Source organism: Saccoglossus kowalevskii, chromosome 1 (assembly GCF_978046115.1).
Source record: "Saccoglossus kowalevskii chromosome 1, keSacKowa6.1, whole genome shotgun sequence".
Lineage (NCBI taxonomy): Eukaryota > Metazoa > Hemichordata > Enteropneusta > Harrimaniidae > Saccoglossus > Saccoglossus kowalevskii.
In genome coordinates, this window is record NC_140641.1 from 8,071,542 (window position 1) to 8,096,542 (window position 25,001).

Genomic DNA, 25,001 nt, shown 5'->3' on the forward strand with positions numbered 1-25,001 from the left:
AATAATAAAAAACTAACATGGCTGCCCTAGGCTTTGACCAGACCCACACAAAGAATTTCGCTAAAATTTATCTGTTGTAATTGTTTTGGATTTCGGCATTCCCATGATGTATTCCTGGGAGGAAAAGATGTATAATAATAAGGTTATTACGAGGATACTGTAAAGTATGTACTCGGACAATATGCAGTCACATCAACCTTCGTTGCGTGTTGGTCGATACACTCGCTGTACTGTCTTTGTGCATACTTTTCAGTATCCTCGTAATAACCTCATAATATCAAATGATATTATTTTCTCTGTTGTTCCTGTAGAGTCCAGAAACAATCATAGTACATTCCAAATCATACTGCAAGTGGTAATTAAAATTATAGAAGTGCTGGTCTATGGAGGATTAATATATTGGACCATTAAATTATTTTCTTTAAAACTTGATACAAAAAATTATGGCATAAAATCTAGTACAGGTATGTAGTTTTCTTTTATTTCCTTAGCTCACATTCTCAGTTATTTTCAATATACCGTATTACCCCGGGCACACGCCCAGGGGCCTGAACATACAAAAACTGGAAAAATTGGGGGTGGGCGCTTACCCGAGGACCACCCCAAAAAAATTTTTAAAAAGTTGTTTTTGTGATCGTGTGATAAGGTCAAATAAAGGAATGCTTTCATACACTTTGTACACATACTTATTTCTTCAATTTATGCGAGGTTTCAATAAACATGAGCACTCGGTCAAGAACTGTGGGAACAGGGTCGAATTTCAAGAATAAAACTTGTTTTATGTCAGCGAATGAAGTTGTGTTACTCACTGAAATTGGCTACAAAGTATGGTAAGTATTGTAATCAATGCATGGTTACTTTTTTAGTAACCATTATCAGTGCAAGTCGAAACGGCCGGGAAAAACTACCACTTGTAATCCAAGATGGCGATGACCTCATTAGCATAATTTTGTTCACGCACGTATTGATACATCGCATCATAATTACTGAAGAATAGCACACAGGATTATGAAACAAATGAACCTTTTATTACTGATGTGAAATGTTTACAAACTGTTGTGAATACATAAAAATATCCAAATGGCGATACATAAAAAACAGACTGAAAATAAACTGTGGTCGACCTCATTAACATGATTTATTCACGCACCCACACACATGACAACATTATGATGCAACAAGTTCCCATTATCGGCATGCCTCCTTATGGTTATCGTAATGGACTTGAGATCGGCAAAATGATTTTTCTTCAACGACAACAAAATAATTCACATGACCGTAATGCCATAGCTGTGATGAAGGATGGAAAGAAAGTAGCAAGTTTACAACGTGATGTCTCAAAAGTCAGCGAAGTGCTATGTTTTGAAACCAAAGCTGAGTGCTTCAAACCACTCACCAAGGTATGGATTATTGCAATATTGGATTCATCGTGAATAAAGAAAAAGCAGAACGTGTGTGCCACATGCTGCATGGTTCATCTTACGTCGTTAAGTTCCACTGAGTTTTTACGTAAAAACACAAACAAACCGAGGATGTCCCCAACATGTAACTTTTGTGAAAACAGGGGGTGGGCGCTTGCCCAGGGAGGGCCCGTGCCCGGGGAAATACGGTCATGCTTTTATTCCAGTTACTAAAATATCACAGTCATCTGCACAGAGAAAAAGAAATCATATAAGGAGAATGAATCTGTATTTATACAGACCCCTCACCAAGGTATGGATTATTGCAATATTGGATTCATCGTGAATAAAGAAAAAGCAGAACGTGTGTGCCACATGCTGCATGGTTCATCTTACGTCGTTAAGTTCCACTGAGTTTTTACGTAAAAACACAAACAAAACGGCCCTTTTCAGGGCCACCACACACTCCAAAAAGAGAACTACCGTAACAAACACACTATTTAAATAAATCAAATTCGTTCGTTTTTGACAAATAAAACTTTATTGTTGACCCCGTTCTTGGCTAAAAATCACCCTGGGCGTTTAACCGAGGATGTCCCCAACATGTAACTTTTGTGAAAACAGGGGGTGGGCGCTTGCCCAGGGAGGGGCCCGTGCCCGGGGAAATACGGTCATGCTTTTATTCCAGTTACTAAAATATCACAGTCATCTGCACAGAGAAAAAGAAATCATATAAGGAGAATGAATCTGTATTTATATGGTAAACAAAAACACACTCATTTGGTAGAAAAAAGCAGCAACTTTGTTTGAAAATTAAGTGAATGAAACATTTTTTTTCTCCCATCTTCCTTCTAGTGGTTAACCCCTCATTCCATTGGACGTTATTTATCAGCAGTAAACATCCATGATTCCTGGACAGCTTTGTTTATTCACAACAATTTCATGCAAAATACTGTATTCTTCTTCTTTTAGTTATTTATGTGAATTGTTTTGTCAAATGTAATTTTAAAATCGAGAAACTATTATAATAATTTTACAAATTCCACCACGTATTGGCAACTGGTGAACACATATACAGGGGTAGATTATGCCATAACATGGATTTATAAGATTAGGGTACGCAAGGATGTGACATGCGATGAAGATCATACGTGATTAAAGAAGTCATGCAAATTGCGAAATGATTTCTAGAAATCATAATGTAAATAGGTGATTTTTTGTTCAACTGCAAGATCTCGTGAGTTGCATGAAAGATGCGCGCCGAACGTCTGCCGCAAAAATCGAATGATTTGATTTTGAACTTGAATTTTTTTATTTCGTAGCTCACATCGAAAGGTCGATCTTTGACAGGGGAATATTGGGTTTGAATACCCTTATTTCATTGAAATTCACCATCATCAAATGTGGACAGCACATTATTAAGCATAAAAATATCCCCAGAAATACTTTCACATTTGTCGAATCCCACGTGACGTTTTTCATCACTACGATGCTATGACCTTTGTTTGTCCTGTTTTTTCGTTCGATTTCACACATAACACGGGATCTCGCAATGGACGGGAAATGGTCTTTTAGTTGGTTTGTGAAAGAGCTGGTTAAAGTTCAGTCTGTTTTTGACTCCCGTGTGCGAAGCACAAAAAGGGAGTCTTTGCAGTTAGTGTGTCTGTATGTGTGTATGTGTGTATGTGTGTGTGTGTGTGTATGTGTGTCCGTCTGTTCCACTGATATCTCAAGAACCATACATCAGTTTTTGATGAAACTTGGTGCATAGATGCTCTGGGCCAATGCGCAGATTTGATTAGGTTTTGGTAAAAATCCATGCATATTAATTACCTAATTTGCATGATAATTAGCTGATTTTTGGCTGTTTCATGACTGTTCCACTGATATCTAAAGAACCACTCATTGGATTTTGATGAAACTTGGCACACAGATGTTCCAAACCAATGCGCAGATTTGATTAGTTTTGGGTAAAAATCTGTGCAATATTAATTACCTAATTTGCATAATGATTAATCAATTTTCGGCTTTTCCACTGATATCTCAAGTACTAATCATCACATTTCAATAAAACTTGGTACATAGATGTCATAGGACACTGCACAAACCTGAAAGTTTTTAGGGTAATATCAGTAGATATTAATTACCTAATTAGCATAATTAATTAATTTTCAGCTTTTGATATTTCAAGTAGTAATTGTCACATTTCAATGAAACTTGGTACATAGATGTCATAGGACACTGCACAGACCTGATAGTTTTTAGGGTAATACGAGTACATATTAATTACCTAATTAGCATAATTAATTATATTTCAGCTTTTGATATTTCAAGTAGTAATCATCACATTTCAATGACACTTGGTACATAGATGTCATAGGACACTGCACAGACCTGATAGTTTTTAAGGTAATACGAGTACATATTAATTACCTAATTTGCATAATTAATTAATTTTCAGCTTTTGATATTTCAAGTAGTAATCATCACATTTCAATGACACTTGGTACATAGATGTCATAGGACACTGCACAGACCTGATAGTTTTTAAGGTAATACGAGTACATATTAATTACCTAATTTGCATAATTAATTAATTTTCAGCTTCTGATATTTCAAGTAGTAATCATCACATTTCAATGAAATTTGGTACATAGACATCATAGGACACTGCACAGACCTGATAGTTTTAGGCTAATATCAGTATATATTAATTAGCTAATTTGCATAATTAATTAATTTTCAGCTTTTGATATTTCAAGTAGTAATCATCACATTTCAATGACACTTGGTACATAGATGTCATAGGACACTGCACAAACCTGATAGTTTTTAGGATAATATGAGTACATATTAATTATCTAATTTGCATAATTAATTAATTTTCAGCTTTTGATATATCAAGTAGTAATCATCATATTTCAATGAGACTTGCTACATAGATCTTCTAGGATTATGCAGAGACCTAATTAGTTTTAATTGGATATTAATTATCGAATTTGCATAATGTTCCACTGATATATAAAGAACCACAAATTGGATTTTAATGAAACTTTTAAAGAGAACTATGCAGAAACCCAATTAGTTTTTGGTAAATATTTATGCTTATTAATCTCCTAATTAACATAATTAATTAACACTGATATCTCAATTACTGATCATCACATTTGAATAAAATTTGGTACATAAATGCTCTAGGACAATAGACAGGCCTGATTAATTTTGGGTTAAAATTTGTTCATATTAATTCTCTAATTAGCATAATAATTCATAATTTTTTTGTTCTGTTCTGTTCATATTAGTTACCTGATGTACATAATTAGTTTTCAGCTTTTCTATCAATATCTCATGTACAAGTAATTTTGAATTAATTTTTAATGTGTCTCTGCTTATTCTCAAAGCATTTAATATGTGTGTTTTGTTCTGTAATGCTATATTGGTTAGAACTGCACATGTGGGTGCACATAGAATAGGATCATTTTCAAACATCCACAATAGCAAGAGTTTGCTTCTCGTGAGGCCTTCATCCAATATCACTGTATATGCTTATGAAAGTTGCATTTTTTATTTATATAGTAAATCCTTGGCCACATACATTAATTAATTTATCTCCATAGCAACAAATGAATACATCACTACGCAATGTTATAAATGGTGCTCTACAACTGATATTTCAATATTGCATGTACGGTATATAATTGCTGTTTACTTGTTTTGACTATCTTCTGATTTCAAGGATTCTGTTAATTGTTTTGTGATTGGTTCAGATGCAGTTCAAAAACAAGGACTTATATATTTCCCTATGTGCATCAATGCATGTGTCCATCATCTCACAAATGCTTGGATCATTAAGTACAAACTTCACACATATATCAGACATTATATTGGACATACATTTGTTTCGAGATCTGAAAAAATGCATCAAAATCACTAAATCTCATTCATTGACAATGTCTTGTTTTTAATTAGACTGTCAGTACTACAGCAATTTTTATGGATTGAATATTGTTTAGAACAAATTATAAGTGAATGTTGGACTTATCATAAATGTAAAAAGTACACTACATTGTATGTTCAAAGAATGCAATATGGATAAGAATTTTTAATGTTGTTTGATATGTTGTTGAATACATTGGAATACATTATAATTCATCATGACATGAAAATGCTGTTCATGTAGCATGTATTTGAGATTTTGTTAAATGAAACAAAGGAAATATTTTTAGTGCTGAACAACAATATTATAAATATATGCATCTTTTATAGTTCATTATTTTATTTACAATGATAATACAATCATAACTGTTTTTAGCTCAGAGTGTTCATATAGGTTATTGTCCGTCTTTACCCGCATTGCATTTTTGATTTCTTCTTGTAAACTACCAGCCGGATTTATGTTGTATATTGGGTGGCCCTCTATAAGATTTGTTCATTTTGGGATGATATGGGTAATTCTCTCTTTTTAGCAAATATTTTTGTTATTTTTTGTGAAAAAATTGCTTTGATATTTGAGGTGAACTTAATTTTTGTGATGAAAGAATCAAACTATCTTTTGGGGGGTTAACTGTGTTTTGTCTTATGTGTATACATTACTTGACTTGGCTACCACAATATTCTTGTAGGACAGCATAGCTATTGTGATCATCAAATCGCTTGTTTCAAATTACTGCTACTGAGAGAACTCCAGAATCATTTAAATATGAAACAATAATTATGTTTTCTAAATGTGTTGCAGCTTTCAATTCAGCTGAATTCTTCATGGCTTTAAAGAATGTGATGCCTATAACTGTGTGGATTGGTGTAGTATCCTTGTCCTGGGAAATACTTTATGCATTATTCAGGTAAGTGTAACAAACTGGGAAGATAACCAGATAACCAGACTGAGCATATCAAACAATACTTACCTCAGATTGCATCAGATTTTAAGCTTCTACCTGCTGTTAGTTGGTTTTGTTTAATTCATGCATTTTAAACCTTTGAGAAATTATTATTTAACATCTTGCAGTTTGAAGTTTAAAAAAAATGTATTAATAAAATAGAATATTGACTTGGAAAATAAAACGATTTAAAAGAAAGTTGTGCAAAGTTACAGTACTCCTTTCGCACAACCTCTCGCCCGCTTCCGCTTTCCAATCACCTTTTTCTCTCGCTTTTGCGACCGCTTGTTGAATTCGACCGGACAAATTCCGCTTTATTTTCGACCGCGCAAACCCCGAAATATCACCGCCCACCTGCTCGCTCGCGCACATTTAAAATTCGGACTAACAGAATAATTTCCGAGGTTCACATTGTCTTATAATTGTCTTTCTGGTTTTTATAGATGTTGAACAGCTGACAAAAGTTCAAATACTTTTTGTTTTAACTATATATAATTATATGCACGCAACCTGACCCTTTGACCTCGATTTGGCTTGGACTGAATATTTTATTTTAAACAATATTCTGACGTGAAATACAAAATGTATTTCAACACAAGTACGACATGGTTGTCTGGGGTTTCTTTCCTGATTGTTGAGTCTTCGCAATGTGTTTTGTATAATTATTGTTGTTTTCCCCGATGGTGAAGGACCGTAAAGCTAAATGGCAGTTACATGCATGAGCTGAGTGAAAGAAAATATTTCTAAGCCTAAAATAAAACCTAATATTACACCTCTTTGTGTATTTGTTAATTTTACATATGTTTGTCATGACAGTATGTTTGTAAATATCTAGAAAAATCTCGTCTTTCGTTGATAATTTCGATTGTTTGTTTGGAATGTCGATCCCCGTTGGTTTCTCCATACTGAGTTTAGGAAGGGCGTCGATCAACACCGTGACAATCAGCCGAGAGAAGACAAACATTGACCGTAATTCATGGGGATCATGTCCATAATTTGTGGGCTGAAACCCCAAATAATTAATCAAGTATTATTATTTTAATATATATTTTATTTTACATCGCAAAACTAAACCATGCCCAAAACAGAGCAAGACCTCTCTTAGGTTTGTTCATTTCATGTTGATATCTTTAATTCTCTAATTTTGGTGAATATTTTTGTCATTTTTGGTAAAAACTGATATTTTCGACTTCTTGTTAAAAACCGCAAGTGCAATTGCTTTGATATTACATCTATAGGTACTACATGTGGACCTCTCTCAGATTTGTTAATTTTGTAATGATATCTTTAATTCTTTAATTTTGGTGAATATTTTTGTCATTTTTGGTAAAAACTGATATTTTTGACTTCTTGATAAAAACCGCAAGTCCAATTGCTTTGATACTACATATATAGGTACTACATGTGGACCTCTCTCAGATTTGTTCATTTCGTGATGATACCTTCAATTCTCTAATTTTGGTGAATATTTTTGTCATTTTTGGTAAAAACTGATATTTTCGACTTCTTGTTAAAAACCGCAAGTGCAATTGCTTTGATATTACATATATAGGTACTACATGTGTACCTCTCTCAGATTTGTTCATTTTGTAATGATATCTTTAATTCTCTAATTTTGGTGAATATTTTTGTCATTTTTGGTAAAAACTGATATTTTCGACTTCTTGTTAAAAACCGCAAGTGCAATTGCTTTGATATTACATATATAGGTACTACATGTGGACCTCTCTCAGATTTGTTCATTTTGTAATGATATCTTTAATTCTCTAATTTTGGTGAATATTTTTGTCATTTTTGGTAAAAACTGATATTTTCGACTTCTTGTTAAAAACCGCAAGTGCAAATGCTTTGATATTACATATATAGGTACTACATGTGGACCTCTCTCAGATTTGTTCATTTTGTAATGATATCTTTAATTCTCTAATTTTGGTGAATATTTTTGTCATTTTTTGGTGAAAAGTGATATTTTCGACTTCTTGTTAAAAACCGCAAGTCCAATTGCTTTGATACTACATATATAGGTACTACATGTGGACCTCTCTCAGATTTGTTTATTTTGTGATGATATCTTCAATTCTCTAATTTTGGTGAATATTTTTGTCATTTTTGGTAAAAAGTGATATTTTTGACTTCTTGTTAAAAACCGCAAGTCCGATTGCTTTGACATTACATATATAGGTACTACATGTGGACCTCTCTAAGATTTGTTCATTTTGTGATGATATCTTCAATTCTCTAATTTTGGTGAATATTTTTGTCATTTTTGGTAAAAAGTGATATTTTCGACTTCTTGTTGAAAACTGTAAGTCCGATTGCTTTGATATTGCATATATAGGTACTACATGTGGACCTCTCTCAGATTTGTTCGTTTTGTGATGATATCTTCAATTCTCTAATTAATTTATTTTGGTGAATATTTTTGTAATTTTTGGTAAAAAGTGATATTTTCGACTTCTTGTTAAAAACTGTAAGTCCGATTGCTTTGATACTATTCATATTGTTCATTTTCTAATGATGTCTTCACTTCTTTAATTGAAATGTGCATTGCTAACAGCGGAGCTATCTCAGCCGATAGGCTGCTTGTTTAACATTGTTGGCAACTTCCGCGCTAAAAAAGATTGAAAATGTGGGTGTGGATATTTTGCAAAATCCTGTTGATAATACGGACAAATATGGTTCTGTGACCCAGGTCGTGCTCCGATCAGGTGACTCTCAGCCAATCAATGATGTTGTAACAAAGCATATTTGACGCTAATTGAAGGGTCGTCGTACAATCCAATCACCGGCATTGATTCACATAGTTTTTTGTGCTGTGACAGGCTTCAAAATTATTCGCTGAAAAACATATATTTTGACAAACTGATGGAATTTGACCTTAGTTCAAAAAGAAAATACTAGGCTAAGATACATTAGAGTTCACGCGAATCAGTTTTCTCTGCAAGTTGTGAAATAAAGTAAACCAGAGTAGCGTCGATGATTTTCAGCCCTGAAGGACTTCCGTTTGAATCCTGAGTTTTGAATTGTTCATCGACTGGCCACCAAATAGTTATGGCTATAACTAAATTTGACACGTTTTTCTTTTAAGCCCAATAAATTATTCATACATGTCAAGCTCTGTTCGATTTTTTCAGGGCATGTGGCCATTTTTAGTCGAAAATATTTTTTGTGGGAACACTTTTGCGGTACGTTCATGGTATAGACCGAGCTCATTCAATGATCGTGACTTAATTTTAAAAATTTAATGTCAAATTTTACCAGACGTGGACCGATGTGGATTCGGTATCGTTATTTTTGGAATTAATCACTAACATTTCCTCGTTTCTCAGCTCTGTCAAAAGGAGTTATCTAGGCTTTTTTCACGTAACTGTCTCATTAAAATAAAAAAAAAATATTACATCTAGAACAAGCACCCAAAACACGTAATAAGAGGTCCCAGTTCAGTTGCTTTCACGATACAAGTGTCATACAACTACTAGATTTGAAGTGTCGTACAGAATTTAATAATAGTTAATACTAGTTGTATGTTCACACTTTACAATCAAAACCACCATTTTGACCACCCATATGCCAGTTTTCAGTGTTTGGGCGAGCGGTCAATGTTTTCAATGAGCGAGTGAGTGAAAAAAAAAACGCGATTAAAATGGGGTCGGTTTCCGGTCGGACAAGACTGCGTGGTCGGAAATTAAGCGATAAGCGGTCGATGTAAAAGCGGAAGGTTGGGTGAAATGAGTACTGTATGACCATGTTTCTCCAACAAAGTCTCGACTGACAATAATGCTGACAATGGATGTTAGATAAACACGCATTGTTTGCGACGGGAAGCTTATCACCCGTTATATCAGAATCGTCAACAACAGAGTATACAGATAAGATGTTATCATTTAATCCCTCCCAAAGATAAACATTATGCAAATATCCACGAAACGCCAGTTGCAGTCTTTTCTGCTAGTGTTTTAAAACACTAATTTGAGCGACGTTATTTCACAATTTCGATCTTTTGTAAACCTGGGGTGATGTATCAAGGTCTAAAGTAACCGTTTTATCAATTTTTGAAAAATCAAGAAAAAAGTGAAAATTTCCCTTCTCGCTACCTTAAATAGTGAAAATAAAATAGTTGTCCTGTTAACTTTTGACAAAGTTAATTCATTTAAAAATCTTTCAACCCAAATTTTAAAAAAAATGGTTACCATTTTAGAACATAATGTTCTATGGAAACAAGTCTGGCACCTTCTTGTGCCTAAAACTAAAAACTGTAAATATCAAGAATATTTAAGGTCCAACAATGTTGTGAATGGAGTGAATTTGTTCATTATAACCCTCCCTACATGTAGCTGCTACAACTCTTGCCTGCATATATAGTGATGACCCATTTGGTGCCTATGTCAGCTTTAATAGGGAACAACACATTGTATTTAATGACATACATACTGTATTTTGATTGAGGCGATTATGATCCCCTCCAGACATCACTCATTAACACAGCATTTATTTTAGTATATGTACTGGTAAATTCCTATTTCAGATCACTTTATTATGAGAAGGGTCTCTTGAAAAAAGTATGGTCCGTCTTCCTGTGTATTCTATTTTCCTCTGTAGCTGTTTACATGTTTGCTATTAGTTTGGTAAGTTTCAAATTCCTGTGAATGGTGTGTGTACTTCTTGCTCACTGTACATTCTAGCACATTATGACAGCCGGTATGGAGTATAAACATAGCTTACGGTTATATTTAGTATCATTGTTTTGTTTAGCTTTACCCTGTGTACAGTTATGACAACAGTGTCACTTTTAATGAATTGTCTGTTGTTATTCTGAAACATGACTGAAAGTTAGCTTTATTTCATATCATGTAATTTTTTGTACGGAATTGCTACAGAAACTTTTATTTGAATTCTGTACAGTGTCAAACATTGATATATAGTGGTATGACATGTTCACAGGTACCACATGCTGTAGTTGATAACACTGCAAGACAGAATGTGCCTCCAATTATCAATAGATGGCATCACCAAACTCAGAAGTTACATCTAGTGAATTCATATGGTTTATTTAGAAGAATGACAGGAGTGGGTGGTAGACCAGAAGTAATCATAGAGGGCAGTAATGACTTAGCAAAGGGATGGAAAGTAAGTCAAACATAGAGGGCAGTAATGACTTAGCAAAGGGACGGAAAGTAAGTCAAACATAGAGGGCAGTAATGACTTAGCAAAGGGATGGAAAGTAAGTCAAACATAGAGGGCAGTAATGACTTGGCAAAGGGATGGAAAGTAAGTCAAACATAGAGGGCAGTAATGACTTAGCAAAGGGATGGAAAGTAAGTCAAACATAGAGGGCAGTAATGACTTAGCAAAGGGATGGATAGTAAGTCAAACATAGAGGACTGTAATGACTTAGCAAAGGGACGGAAAGTAAGTCAAACATAGAGGGCAGTAATGACTTAGTAAAGGGATGGAAAGTAAGTCAAACATAGAGGGCAGTAATGACTTAGCAAAGGGATGAAAAGTGAGAAGGGTTATGCGCACGCCACATTGGGTCGTATCTGGGAGCTCTCAAATAGGACCTCACGAATACGACCTACTTTACATATTACCCATATTGCATTATACAAAATGGCTGGTAGGTTAGTTGTTAGTCTTTTTCGGTTTCTTCGCAGTGTGTACTCGATGTTTTGCGTTTACCAGTAATCGTACGTTTTCCTGACGCAGTATTTGAACCAATATCGCCTCGCGAGATAGCGATTCAGTTTGCATGTTTATTCATGTTTATGAACGTAGGATTTATTGACATTTATTGGAATATTTATTGGCATCGGACTCGTTGCGTTGACCCGAATCTTTGACAGCTTGTTAAACGGAAGAATAACAAATAGATTTCCATACTCTTCAGGAGTAAAACAGAGCTGTAACTTAAGTCCAACATTATTTAATCGTTTTTATTTTATAAATGCTCTCCAGACATTTTTGCTATGAACACTTGTGACCCTCCAACCAGTCGGAGCCCAGGAACTTTGATCAACTGTACGCAATCCCTATGAGCGCGGGGGGGGGGGGGGGGGGTTATCGGCTGGTATCTAGTTTAAGAAATAAGGGATGAAGGCTCCAGCCAGCTCATATTTTTTAAACTCGAAAAAACAGTCAAACGGAATGAAAAAATAAAATCTAAAAAAAATACCAGCTTGAAGAATATTGGTTGCCGTTTAAAATTTCAAATTTGATCATAGTTCCTGTGCTCCAACACGGGGGGGGGGGGGGGGGGGGGGGGGGGCTCCTTTTACCAAAACCACCACCCCATACCACTCCTAGCCCAATTTAATTGCGTATGTCCCTTCTAAGGACGCCTATAGTTATCTAGAGGGGGTATAGGGAAGAAGGCTTATTACTGAAACAAACGTACACTAGTACAAGTTCGTACTAAAACAAACACTCAATTCTGTCTCAAACCTCAAAATAAGCATAGCTCTAAACCTATTTGATAAATTGATAGCACCCATCATTAGCTATGAGTGTGAAGTATGGGGAGAGGAAGTCACTAAAAATAGCGATATTATTGAAACTGTTAACTATTCTTTCTTCTGATTACTCCTGAGGGTTAAAAAGAATGCTACTAAGCTTGCAATCTTAGGGGAATTGGGAAGATACCCTCTTGCCATACAAATTATCACACAAATAATTAAATTCTGGCTCAGATCAAAACTTCCATAGACGCCCAAGTTAATAAAAAGCACCTTTGATGAGGTCAATACAGTAAAAACTAGGTGGACAAGAAATGTCGACAAAATAATCAGTGACAACAATCTTGATAAGGCAATAAAACAACAAATAAAAAAAAAGAAACCACACCAAACCAAGACTATCTCTGCTTTACTGAAAGAAAACTATAAAATAAAATGGAAAGAAGCTCTATTTGATGACAACAGAGCAAATGGTGGAACAAACAAATTGGAAAATTATAGAACATTCAAAACACAGTTTAAAATGGAAAAATGTTTAATAACAATGAGTAATATTAAACTGAGACACTCCCTATGCCAGTTCAGAATCTCTGATCACAAACTTCATATTGAAACTGGCAGGCATTGCAGAACTCCAAGGAATGAAAGGGTCTGTAAACACTGCTAAAAAGCAGATTGAAGATGAGATACATTTCCTTATGGACTGCAGTCTGTACAATACACACAGAATTGAATTATTCAAGTACTGTAAGGAAATTATACAAAATTTTAGGAAGTTAAATGAACTAGAAAAATTCAATGCAATCATGAAATATTGTTCAGGAATAAGAACTGCACAATACATACAAAAATGTATGCAAATGAGATGTGAGCAGCTCCACCAAAATTAAAAATATTCTTTCCACCATAATTATGACTCTAATGTGATTTTGTTACCTCTTAATAATATTAGCTAGTGTATTGTATTGTACCGTATAAGTTTATTATGATCTTTTGCGTGTTTGTAATATTATTTAGCTTTATTTAGCATTCTGTGTAGTTGATTAACATTACTGTATCTTAGTGTAGTTTATTTTATTTTATCTTATCTATTTTTATTGTTATATGACCATAGAACAACTCACTGTAGTTCGTTTTAGTGTTGAATAAATAAATTATTTGACAAATTAATTTATTTTTTAATTCAGCTAATCCTTGTTTGAGGTAGTGATGTCTGGGGGCATTGAAGCATGTACTGTTCCAATGTACTATTTAACATCTAGTATGTTAGCTTGTAGCATTTAACTGGTACAATTGTATAAAACCAGTTTAATTCTTCTCCAGGAATTTGACATGTTTCAATAAATGTAAGGTTATCCTGATATTACTTGTTCTAGACCTGAGTGTTTTTGGGTAAATTTTTTTTCTAAGATTGGGGAACACAGCATTAAAGAACTGGGTAATATTCTTTCCACATTAGGCGTAAACAAATTTCACTGGCTAACTCAGGTGACTGTGTATTATTGTTGTTGTTAAAACAGCACTTCATACCTTTGTAATTTTTAAACATTATTATCTTGGTATAAATTTGATATCTTAGAACATAACATGCTTCTGTTTTAGCATGTTTGGTCTTATATTGCTTCAGTGATCAAAACATTCAATCCCATTCCTATACACAAGACAGAACCTATATTTCAAAACTGTGATTGGAATAAACATCTTTCATGATGTTGAATAGTTCCTTAAAATAAAAGAAAGACAGTGATTGGTGTGCTTACTACAGGCTAATTACTGCAATGTATTTTACAACAACTTTCTTTTGGTAACCATCAGGTGCTACAATTTTTTTCTCAATAATGATCAATGTATGTTTCTAATTTGTGTTTATTGAAAATCAAATTATTTTACTAATAGATGTCATCTCTATTACTTATAATAAATAAAATGTGGCTAATGATTTTTATCAAATTTACCGCTGCATGTACATAAATCAGATTAAATTATTACCAGTAGCTGATTTGGATGGCTGATAGACAGTATGAACCTAATAAAATGGTCCATGATTTAACAGTAGAATGTATAGTTTCCTTTCTCAAACAAGTGAATTTTTAACCTAATGAATATTTCTATTTAGTATCCACTGGAATTCAAACCAGTGAATGTTTTTTAAATACACAGTGCCCTCTATGGGTTGCTTGGAGAAAGATACAAAATAATTTGAACTACCCCCGGTAATTGAAATTGAAGATTGCATAGCAATTGTTAGTTTTATAGAAGTTCAAGAAAGATTAATGTCTGATAATTGTAAATGTAGTTCCACCTTGTTCAAATTCTACCATTTAAAATCATGAAGTGAAGAATATCATTTTTCAGGCATGCCTTAATATATTGTGTGCACCATAGTTTTGGAATCAGCTGTCCTGAAAATTCATTTATTTAATATTTTAATCATTCATATTGTGAAAGGTGCAGCATTTGAATATTGCATAATATTGCATATATAAATACAATACTGTATCTTATTGTTCACATTTGTCTAGCCATCCCTTTGTACTAGGCAGCATTATTCAATTTTTGAGACTAATTGAATCCCACATCCCAAATGCCTGGGTTGAGATTTCTCATGGAAGGAATATTGTTTTGAAATAGAAAAGTGATTGTGTTTACAAATCATTAACATACCATTGTAGCTATATAAGGGGATTATTAGGTTTGGGCCAATTGATATTTAAGGTAGAGATGCAGTTTACCAGACAGGTATTTTAATTAGTTAATTAGGCAACCAAGATGACCTCCCTTGTCCACATAACTATATATTTTTAGAAAGCTTATTGTATGAATTTTAAAATTTTGTAAGTATTTTTTTTTATGGACATTGTAGTTTGAAATATGCACAAAAATGTTTTTTTTTTGGTCAAAAGTGATTTAAAACAAATTCGCTTCTAAACCATGTCTCTGTTTCCTGTCAAAATTGGTTTACGGGTACATCTGTTTACTATGAAGAAAGTTTCGTCTTGAAAACTGTCTACCTGGGCAGCAGCTCAAATTTCACTAATTCAAGTTTATGCATAAATTAACACCCAGGCTAGTTGTCTGTACGATTGTTGTAACACTGTTCAACCAAAAACAATGCCCCTACGGCGTTTTGAAGATAAACACATTGTCAATCATTTGTGAAAATTTCAAAACAAAAGGTCAAAGCGTAAAGTTTATAAGAGACAATTGCTAATTTGTATATTTTATAGTTAAGTAAAAATATATGCTGATTTACATTGCTATTGGATTTAACAGAGTTCCACTAAAAAATGCTCGGCACCATCTAAAAAAAAATTGTTATATATATATATCTGTCAGATTTGTTAAATTCATGTAAAAATATGGAAATTTAGATTTTAAGTGAATATTTTTGTCATTTTTGGTAAAAAATGTTATTTTCGACAACTAGTTCGAAACCGTAAGTCCAAATGCTTTCATATTTCCAGCAATGATACGTTGGATGGTCAGATTTGTTAAACTGGTGTCAAAATAAGCAAATTTGGATTTTTAGTGAACATTTTTCTCATTTTTGGTAAAAAATGTTATTTTTGACAACTGGTTCAAAACCGTAAGCCCTATTTACAGAGAGCTTTCAACTAAATATAAAACATAATACAGCTTTAAAGTATACTTTGAATATGTAATAGCACAAGTGAGTTAAGTAACTGGTATTTTTGATGAAAAATGCGATGATTATTCTGCTTATATCAGGTCCCTTAAATTGCACACATAATAATTTGGACGGTCATTATAAATAGAACATTGATACAGTCATTAGAAACAACTTTTAGATCTTCTCAGCTTATTTCAGAAGCCACCACATATATGGCACAACAATTGATCTTGCATTCAGCAATGTCTTATGTAAAACTGGAGTACATTTGTAATTGACTCTTTTATACCTGATCATAAGATTATTACTGCACAGATTTATTGAACATTTGTTCTTGGGTGTAACAAAACAATTACATATATGTACAACGTATCAGGAAAGATAACATTTCAAAAACATGACCACAATTTTCAAACAAAAACATATTTTTTTTTTCTCGACCATTTCTCAGGCTTTTGCACATCCATGATTTCTTAAGTTTAGCCTCAATGATGTTTGTCCAATGAAATGCACTATCCTTATGAACACTATAAAAGTTCATAATTGCAACTGCAAGAAACTGCAACTGCAATGTTTTCTAAATGACTGACTATGAATATTACAACCACAATGCCACTTCACTGATTCTTGTTCCATGGTAATGAAGACAGCGGACCTATTTCGACCGTCAGGTCGCTTGGTTTTCAGTAGATTAATGATTTATTTCACAGCACAAATCATCACTGTGTACATGGTATGCTATCAAATCACATACGCAATCTATAAACGACAACCATTACAAGTTCTGAATATTAGGGTAACATCCATGTGAAATATAGGAATCTGAGTCTTTGATTTGCACAGAAGATCTGAAGTTTGTGGACTCCTAGTGATACGTCACTCAAAATAGGGAATACTATATAATAGCTTGTGTTGCATGCTCGTTGAATTATGTTTCTTTATTATTTTACCTTTTGATCTTAAAAATTATATTATGTTGTTCCTGATAATAAAATCAACGAAGATCCCATAAATTTGCATGCACAAAGTTTCTTAAAAGTGGGAATAAATATAACCACAGTTTGGCAGTGCCATATTTACAATTAAATAATTGTATTTAATGTATTCATGGTCATTAAAGCGTTGCTGTGCATTCCCTGTAAACAAATGTGTATTTTACACGTATTGTGTATGTCATGAGTTCCATATTGATTAGGACAAGTAGTAGTTTGACCAATCATTTTCATAAACAGATTAAACAGCAAATACAGTGTTTATGTTAGCAACATATTTTTTAAGAACATTTCCCATCATTTCCAATGCTACTACCAGTACTGCAGAATTTACAGTTGATGGAAAATGTTACTGATATTAAAATATACAATCAATACAGTTTTTCTCTATTGGTGCATTAAAATTGTTGTTCTCTATTTCTTTTCTCTAATTTTTTTGGAGTATAAAGAAAACTGGTATTTTTTTTTTTACAAAATTGACCATCACATTAAATGTTTGCAGTTTTCCCCATAGACCACCATGTAAACTGAAAAAGGGTGTATAGTAATGAACCATTTTATTTAGCCATTTCTGAATACAGTCTTGAAAATGTATTGGTCACCCTTAATTTCTGTGCAAATGAATTTATTCACTGATTTCACCTCAAATTTGGTTGTTTTCCAGACTTTTACAAAATTGTTATATAGGCTTGTACATATGACTTACATATGAACATCCATTTGTGATACAGACTTATTTAACATGGACAAACAGTGGCAATTTTAGTGCTAAAAATACATCAAAATTCCCTGTTTTGGCCATTTCAGAAACAGATCTTGGTAATGCATAGACTGATTACATTCAAACTTGGTACAATGAAAACGAATGGGACCTTGATGCACGAGACATGCAGATATAATTAAAATGGCTTACTGGTGGCCATTTTGTTTTACCAAATACAGTTCCAGGTCTCTATATTGGAAACACTGGAATGGTCAAGTTCAAACTTTATACAAACACCATACAACATGTGCTACTACTTGATTCAAGATTTAGTACTAAAAATGCATTAAACTTATTTAAATTGGCCTTTCTGAACTAATATTGAACCTTGATGCGCGTCCTTTCCTTTTGATTTAACAAATATAATTCTGGTTCCATATCTTGAAAGTACTTGGATAGTTAACCTGAAACTTTAAACATGCACACAACTCCGGGATGCATATTTTTTATTCATATTTGTTTTTGATTTGTTTTTTATTTTTAGAATAGTGTGTTTTCTTTTTTGTTTTTTTTTAAATTATAGTTTTTAAATTTCTTTTTGTAAGACCCTTTTTATTCTTCCCTGAGGATTTTATGCATCTAATAAATATTATTAAGATGACTGCAGAAGGCCCCTTCTTGGATGGATTTTGTTTTTTATGCAATGACTTAAACTTCATAACCAATGAGGACTGTATAACTTGTTAATAGTATTTTTGGGCAGGCAATACAGTAAAACTTGGGTTTTATCTATTTATAGCAGTTTAATTGTACCACAATAAGTCAAAGGTGACATTGTACACTCTTTGCCCAAAAACAATGTTTCTGGCCAAATTATTTTTTCAAAATTGATGCATTTCTTTACTACCATGGCCAACTACAAAAAAAAAATTTGACATGTAATCTTTGAGTGATGTGCATGGTGATCTGAAACATTATTTTGTTTTGTTGAGCTTAAACTATATATAAATCTTAAAAAACATGGCTAAGAAAACAGAAATTCTGTGGAACCACAGATAAATCATCCTTGTATATATCATGTGTGTTTGACATTCTGAGTGCATGCTTTTCTAGTTTGTATGTTACATTAGTATAGGAAAATGCAGAAAGTATTTGGTGTCCCTTGATGCCCTATTTTCACAGGTTCGTACAGAGTCCTGTCAGGAGCACTAGTGCATATAGAGATAGTCACACAGTGTTATAATGAAGACATTGCACACTAGACCTGATTAACCTATTTATCAAGTTTATAATTCCATAGTTTGTAATAAAATGTTGAGATGACGATGACATAAGTATCCACCACATTCCAGTATATTACTTACATGCACTGTAGGCAACTTTAATACAATTATGAGGGTATTAGTGACAACTGATTTTCATTGATGTCAGTTCAAATTTAAATAGCTAATTATTGCTACTGCAGAACTGACACTTGCCATATTAGTCATCTAGAAGGCAGCACATTTCCAGTTTTCAATTTTTTTGGAAAATTATCTTTACCTACTTAAGATACTTGATGAAATTTGTGGTGCAAATTTTCACTGGCCCTTTAAATTAGTTGCTCATAATTGTGGATGTACAGTTATTTATATTTTGTGGACACAAATCTCAATTGTCACTTTTGCGCCTAAAATGTCACACAAATCATATGGACATTCAGAACCAAGTTTATTTAGTATGGAATAACACTGCAACAATTTACAATTATTATAAAACAAATTGTGTTTTATTAGAGAACCTGTATAATATAACTGAGGATGCTGATAAAGAATGCCATATTTTTTCCTTTATATTCTTTAGAACAAGCTGTATGGAAACCAACATTACTGCACTGTATACTGGATATAATATAAATTAATGCTGGCTAACCTGGAATTATCAACATTGTATAGATGTGGGTGCATTGTCAGGACAGATATTTTGCCAGATTATTTCAGTTTATAATGAAAATATTTTTTTGATAATCATCTTATAAGCTATTTTCATTTGTTAACTTGAGTCTCGAGTCCAGGAAATATCCCCCCCCCCTGGATGGGTTAAATCACAGTCCCTCTAGTGGTTAAATAAAGTGACACTGAAACATTACAATGAAAAGAAATTGTTTCAGATATTTAAATGTTTTTCATATTAAAAGTGCTGATAATACCATGAACTAACAAACATTCATTGTCAGCTGGCTACACATGAAACTCCATGCAATACATAACCCCCAAAATAGCTTACTGCGGAAGCACCCAACACTGTTCTAATACATTTGGAGTTATTGCTATATACCGGTACTTATAGAAAATTGCGTATTTCTAAAGATGCAATACAGTACAATTTATTAACTCATAACAACCTACTGAAGGAGGTTAAAGGTTACAACAACAACAAAAATTACAGAAAAAAAATTAATCAAATTACAATGGCTAATAGTTTAAAGACAACCAAAAACAGACTAAAAACAGAATAAAAGTTAGTAACGGAAATATATAATAAAGTAAAATAAAACACCAAAAAAAAAACTATAAACTGAATATAAAAACAAAAACCCAATGAATAGGTGTAAAAAAAAAATAAAAGAAAAAGTCAATGACTAAGTACCAGGGGTAGGTGCTGCTGTCTAATAGCAAAGCTGTATTTCAGATATTGTGCCAGAGGAATTGCTAAGTTATTATTTGACATTATTTTTATGAATTTATTTTCAGGTGTGAGATTAGTAAAGTCAGGAATAATCTTTTCAGCTTCATTGTATAAAACGACCCTCTCTTTACTATATACTGGGCATATTACGAGGAAGTGATGTTCATCTTCAATATCATTTTTATTACACAATTTGCAGATTCTGTCGCTACTTTTGATTCTGTTGTGTCTTTCTTTTTCAATTTCTAAACTGTGATTGCTCAGTCTGAATTTAGTTAGGGTACTTTTCAGTTCTTTATTTTTTAGCTTAATTAAGTAGTTTTCCAAAATGAAGTTTGTTTTAAATTTTTTGTAAGTCCTCAGTTTGTTTTTTGTATTAGTGTTTTGTCTGTTATCATCATTAATTGAGTTAATCCAATGCTTTATAAATACATTTTTTATTTTATCGTATATCCGTGACATTTGTGACGATTTTAGCTCATTATTGTCAATATCTGATAGTGTTGTATTTGTAGATTTAAATACAGTTATTATTATTATGCGTCTTATATCTACTTCAAACAAAAGTAGCCGCTATTCATGATGAGAACTGGAAAACCAACTGTAACTCGGGTAGCTGGTAAACTGACCTAGCTGATGACAAACCACTATCAAAAAAACTTTCGACCCCATGTAACCACGTACGGCCGTCAGCTATATGAACTGTACTCCGTCTACAAATGTTCATCTGCCGACACGTTATTGGACTTTCCCACCCACGATGACAACCAATAAATCATGTTTGTAACGTCTGGTCTGATTACACCCAGCAGCACAAGCTCTAAATCAGGGTCATATATTGCAGATTTGTATTTGAACAAATAATCGTGCATGGGCATCCGTCTTCTAAGCTTTGTGAAAGCATAAGGTTTTGAAAGCATTGTGCATATTTACAACTTTCTAGCATTTCACACGTAATGCGCCATATACTGTAAAAGGATCAATTGTTCACCGGGTTTTAATTTGGCTTATTTCGCTGAATGAAAAATGCGCTAAATTAAAACCCAGTGAATATGTAAAATTTAGCATAGAATACATTATCTAAATGACAAAACCGTGAATTTAAAACCCACTTAATATACCTGAAATGGTAAATCAGCGAAATTTAAACCAAGTGAAAATTAGTCATTTTACAGTATGTGTATCGATGTCGCCATGCCAACGTTTCGTTTCGTCCTAGTTGTGATATGTATCTGTAAATGTCAGACCATTGGTCTGAGGTTCATCGCAGACTCTATTTGAAAGGCTGCGGTTGAGGTTTCATGTTGATCCGTCGAAAATGGCAGTTACTTATCACACAACAAAAACTTATTAGTTACGACAATATTTTCTTAAAATTTTATGGAAACAATTCGTAGTGTGCATAAACCTTAAAGAAACATAATAGACAAAACAGTAAATTTTAATATTACTTGTTCGTGCTGTTTTGCAGCACTGCGAAGGAAAATGAAAGATTACAACAATTAGCACATATGGCTGGAAGTTACATTTGCTCCGTTGTGTAGAAAGGTTTCAACATTTCATCAGATAATATAATTTATATCCAATCATCTAGAACAAACTTTTCTAGAGAACACACGCGCACAAAGATTTTGTGGTCTCGTATTGGGGGGGGGGGGGTCACAGTAATATAAACAAGGATACATTTTGCCGAGATATCCAAATCAGTCGCTATTATGATTTACAGAGGCGGCGGCACGAAATACCCCATGGAGGGGCGAGATCTGCTCATCACCCCTCGCTTACTAGGAGGACCCAGGGGCATACACTTCCTTGAATTTTGAAATCTAGACCCTCTACAACCTAAGCTATTTCCTTCATTTTGAGGGGCAAATTGTGCTGACACAAAAGGTTTCAGCTTGATTTTCGAGTGGCGGCATATTTTACGTGCCCCTGAAGTGGTTCTCGTTTTTAGAATATTAGAAATAAGTATCGGTCTTATTTCTGATCAAGATAGGTATGAATATCGGTAGTATTTTCCCAATTTGGTGTATTTATGGTTCCGTATATGAGCGAATATCTCCACCTCAGATTCCGGCCTCATATCCCTAGGTAACTGTTTTATTCGAAATAAACAGTGAGGACAGAAATGGTACTTTGGTATAAATATGGGTATAGATTTTGCCACTATCCAGTTATAAAATTGGCCACACTTTTGAGCACTCAGGGGCACTTCCCTACCCAGCTATGTATCAACTGCCCCCCCCCCCGCGTGCATGCCCGTGAATGTGGTTATGCAATGGAAAGTAATGTCTACACGTAGGTAGGGTTATTAAAATCGAGAAAACAAAATACGGGTATATTTTTTCCGACATATAAGATAAATGGAAAAGAGGTTACTAATCAATCTTCAAGTTTTACATTTTTGTAATTTCTTCTGTGAATCTCTCCGGCGAACCTACCAGCGAATCTCCGGTAAGGTATACTTAGTAGTACGTGACGTTCAGAATTCCCCCCGCCCCTGAATAATCGCGAAGAACAGACTGGCGTGTTAACTGCATAAATATGTATAATTTCCTTCCTGAATACAGAACTTAGTTGATCTAATCGTTAAGGCGTATGATACATTTTGATGTGAGTTAATTTGTAATGAATAGTTCAGCCAAACACTGAATTATATCATGATGGTGGTATGATGAATTATATTTTTTTTCAAAATGATATTTCTGGATTTCATAGAAGTATATTTTCATTTTTTGGCCGGCTAATGTTGGATGTGCAAACCTCATTCGGGAACATGTATATTCGGTGTTTAGAATAAAGATGGGCAAAATGCTAACAGGGCAATCGTTTTTATTGATGTGTTGAAATTACGCCAATAGGGTATGCTTTTGATGTTTTTGTTAATTGAATGTTTTTGTTGTTGTTGTTGTTGTTGTTGTTGTTTTTAAAAAATTGTGTACGTATTTGAAATTTATTTAAAAAGCTGAAGAACCCTTGTATCATCAGAGGGACTGTGCATCATCATAAGAATAGCGGATTTTGCAAGGAATAATGTTTACTTGCTCTCTTGACTGAACACTTAAAACCCAGAGTAAAGAATAAACTTTATAAAATAGTCGGATGGTTGAGGTTATATACTAGTATCACATGGATATGTGTAGTTGTAGTTGGATGGTTGAGGTGATATACTAGTATCACGTGGATATGTGTAGTTGTAGTCAGATGGTTGAGGTGATATACTAGTATCACATGGATGTGTGTAGTTGTAGTCGGATAGTTGGGTGATATACTAGTATCACATGGATATGTGTAGTTGTAGTCGGATAGTTGGGTGATATACTAGTATCACATGGATATGTGTAGTTGTAGTCGGATAGTTGGGTGATATACTAGTATCACATGGATATGTGTAGTATAGTCAGATGGTTGAGGTGATATACTGGTATCACATGAATATGTGTAGTTGTAGTCGAATGGTTGGGTGATATACTAGTATCACATTGATATGTGTAGTTGTAGTCGGATGGTTGAGGTGATATACTAGTATCACATGGATATATGTAGTTGTAGTTGGATGGTTGAGGTTATATACTAGTATCACATTGATATGTGTAGTTGTAGTCGGATGGTTGAGGTGATATACTAGTATCACATGGATATGTGTAGTGTAGTCAGATGGTTGAGGTTATATACTAGTATCACATGGATATGTGTAGTTGTAATTGGATGGTTGAGGTTATATACTAGTATCACATGTATATGTGTAGTTGTAGTCGGATAGTTGGGTGATATACTAGTATCACATGTATATGTGTAGTTGTAGTCGGATAGTTGGGTGATATACTAGTATCACATGGATATGTGTAGTTGTAGTCGGATAGTTGGGTGATATACTAGTATCACATGGATGTGTGTAGTTGTAGTCGGATAGTTGAGGTGATATACTAGTATCACATGAATATGTGTAGTATAGTCAGATGGTTGAGGTTATATACTAGTATCACATGGATATGTGCAGTTGTAGTTGGATGGTTGGGTGATATACTAGTATCACATGGATATGTGTAGTTGTAGTCGGATGGTTGGGTGATATACTAGTATCACATGGATATGTGTAGTTGTAGTCGGATGGTTGACGTGATATACTAGTATCACATGAATATGTGTAGTATAGTCAGATGGTTGAGGTGATATACTAGTATCACATGGATGTGTGTAGTTGTAGTCGGATAGTTGGGTGATATACTAGTATCACATGGATATGTGTAGTTGTAGTCGGATAGTTGGGTGATATACT

General features: G+C 33.7%; 1 protein-coding gene across 2 annotated transcripts in view; it reads left to right on the forward strand.

The window, feature by feature from the left end:
- The window catches only part of LOC102804941 (lipase maturation factor 2-like), a 42,557-nt gene that overhangs the window by 5,426 nt on the left and 12,130 nt on the right, over positions 1-25,001 (forward strand). For both annotated transcript variants that reach the window (XM_085498646.1, XM_085498647.1), the window contains exons 6-9: positions 312-464; positions 6,136-6,241; positions 10,803-10,902; positions 11,219-11,404. In XM_085498646.1, coding sequence (XP_085354772.1) covers positions 312-464; positions 6,136-6,241; positions 10,803-10,902; positions 11,219-11,404 — 545 coding nt within the window. The remainder of the gene's footprint in view (positions 1-311; positions 465-6,135; positions 6,242-10,802; positions 10,903-11,218; positions 11,405-25,001) is intronic.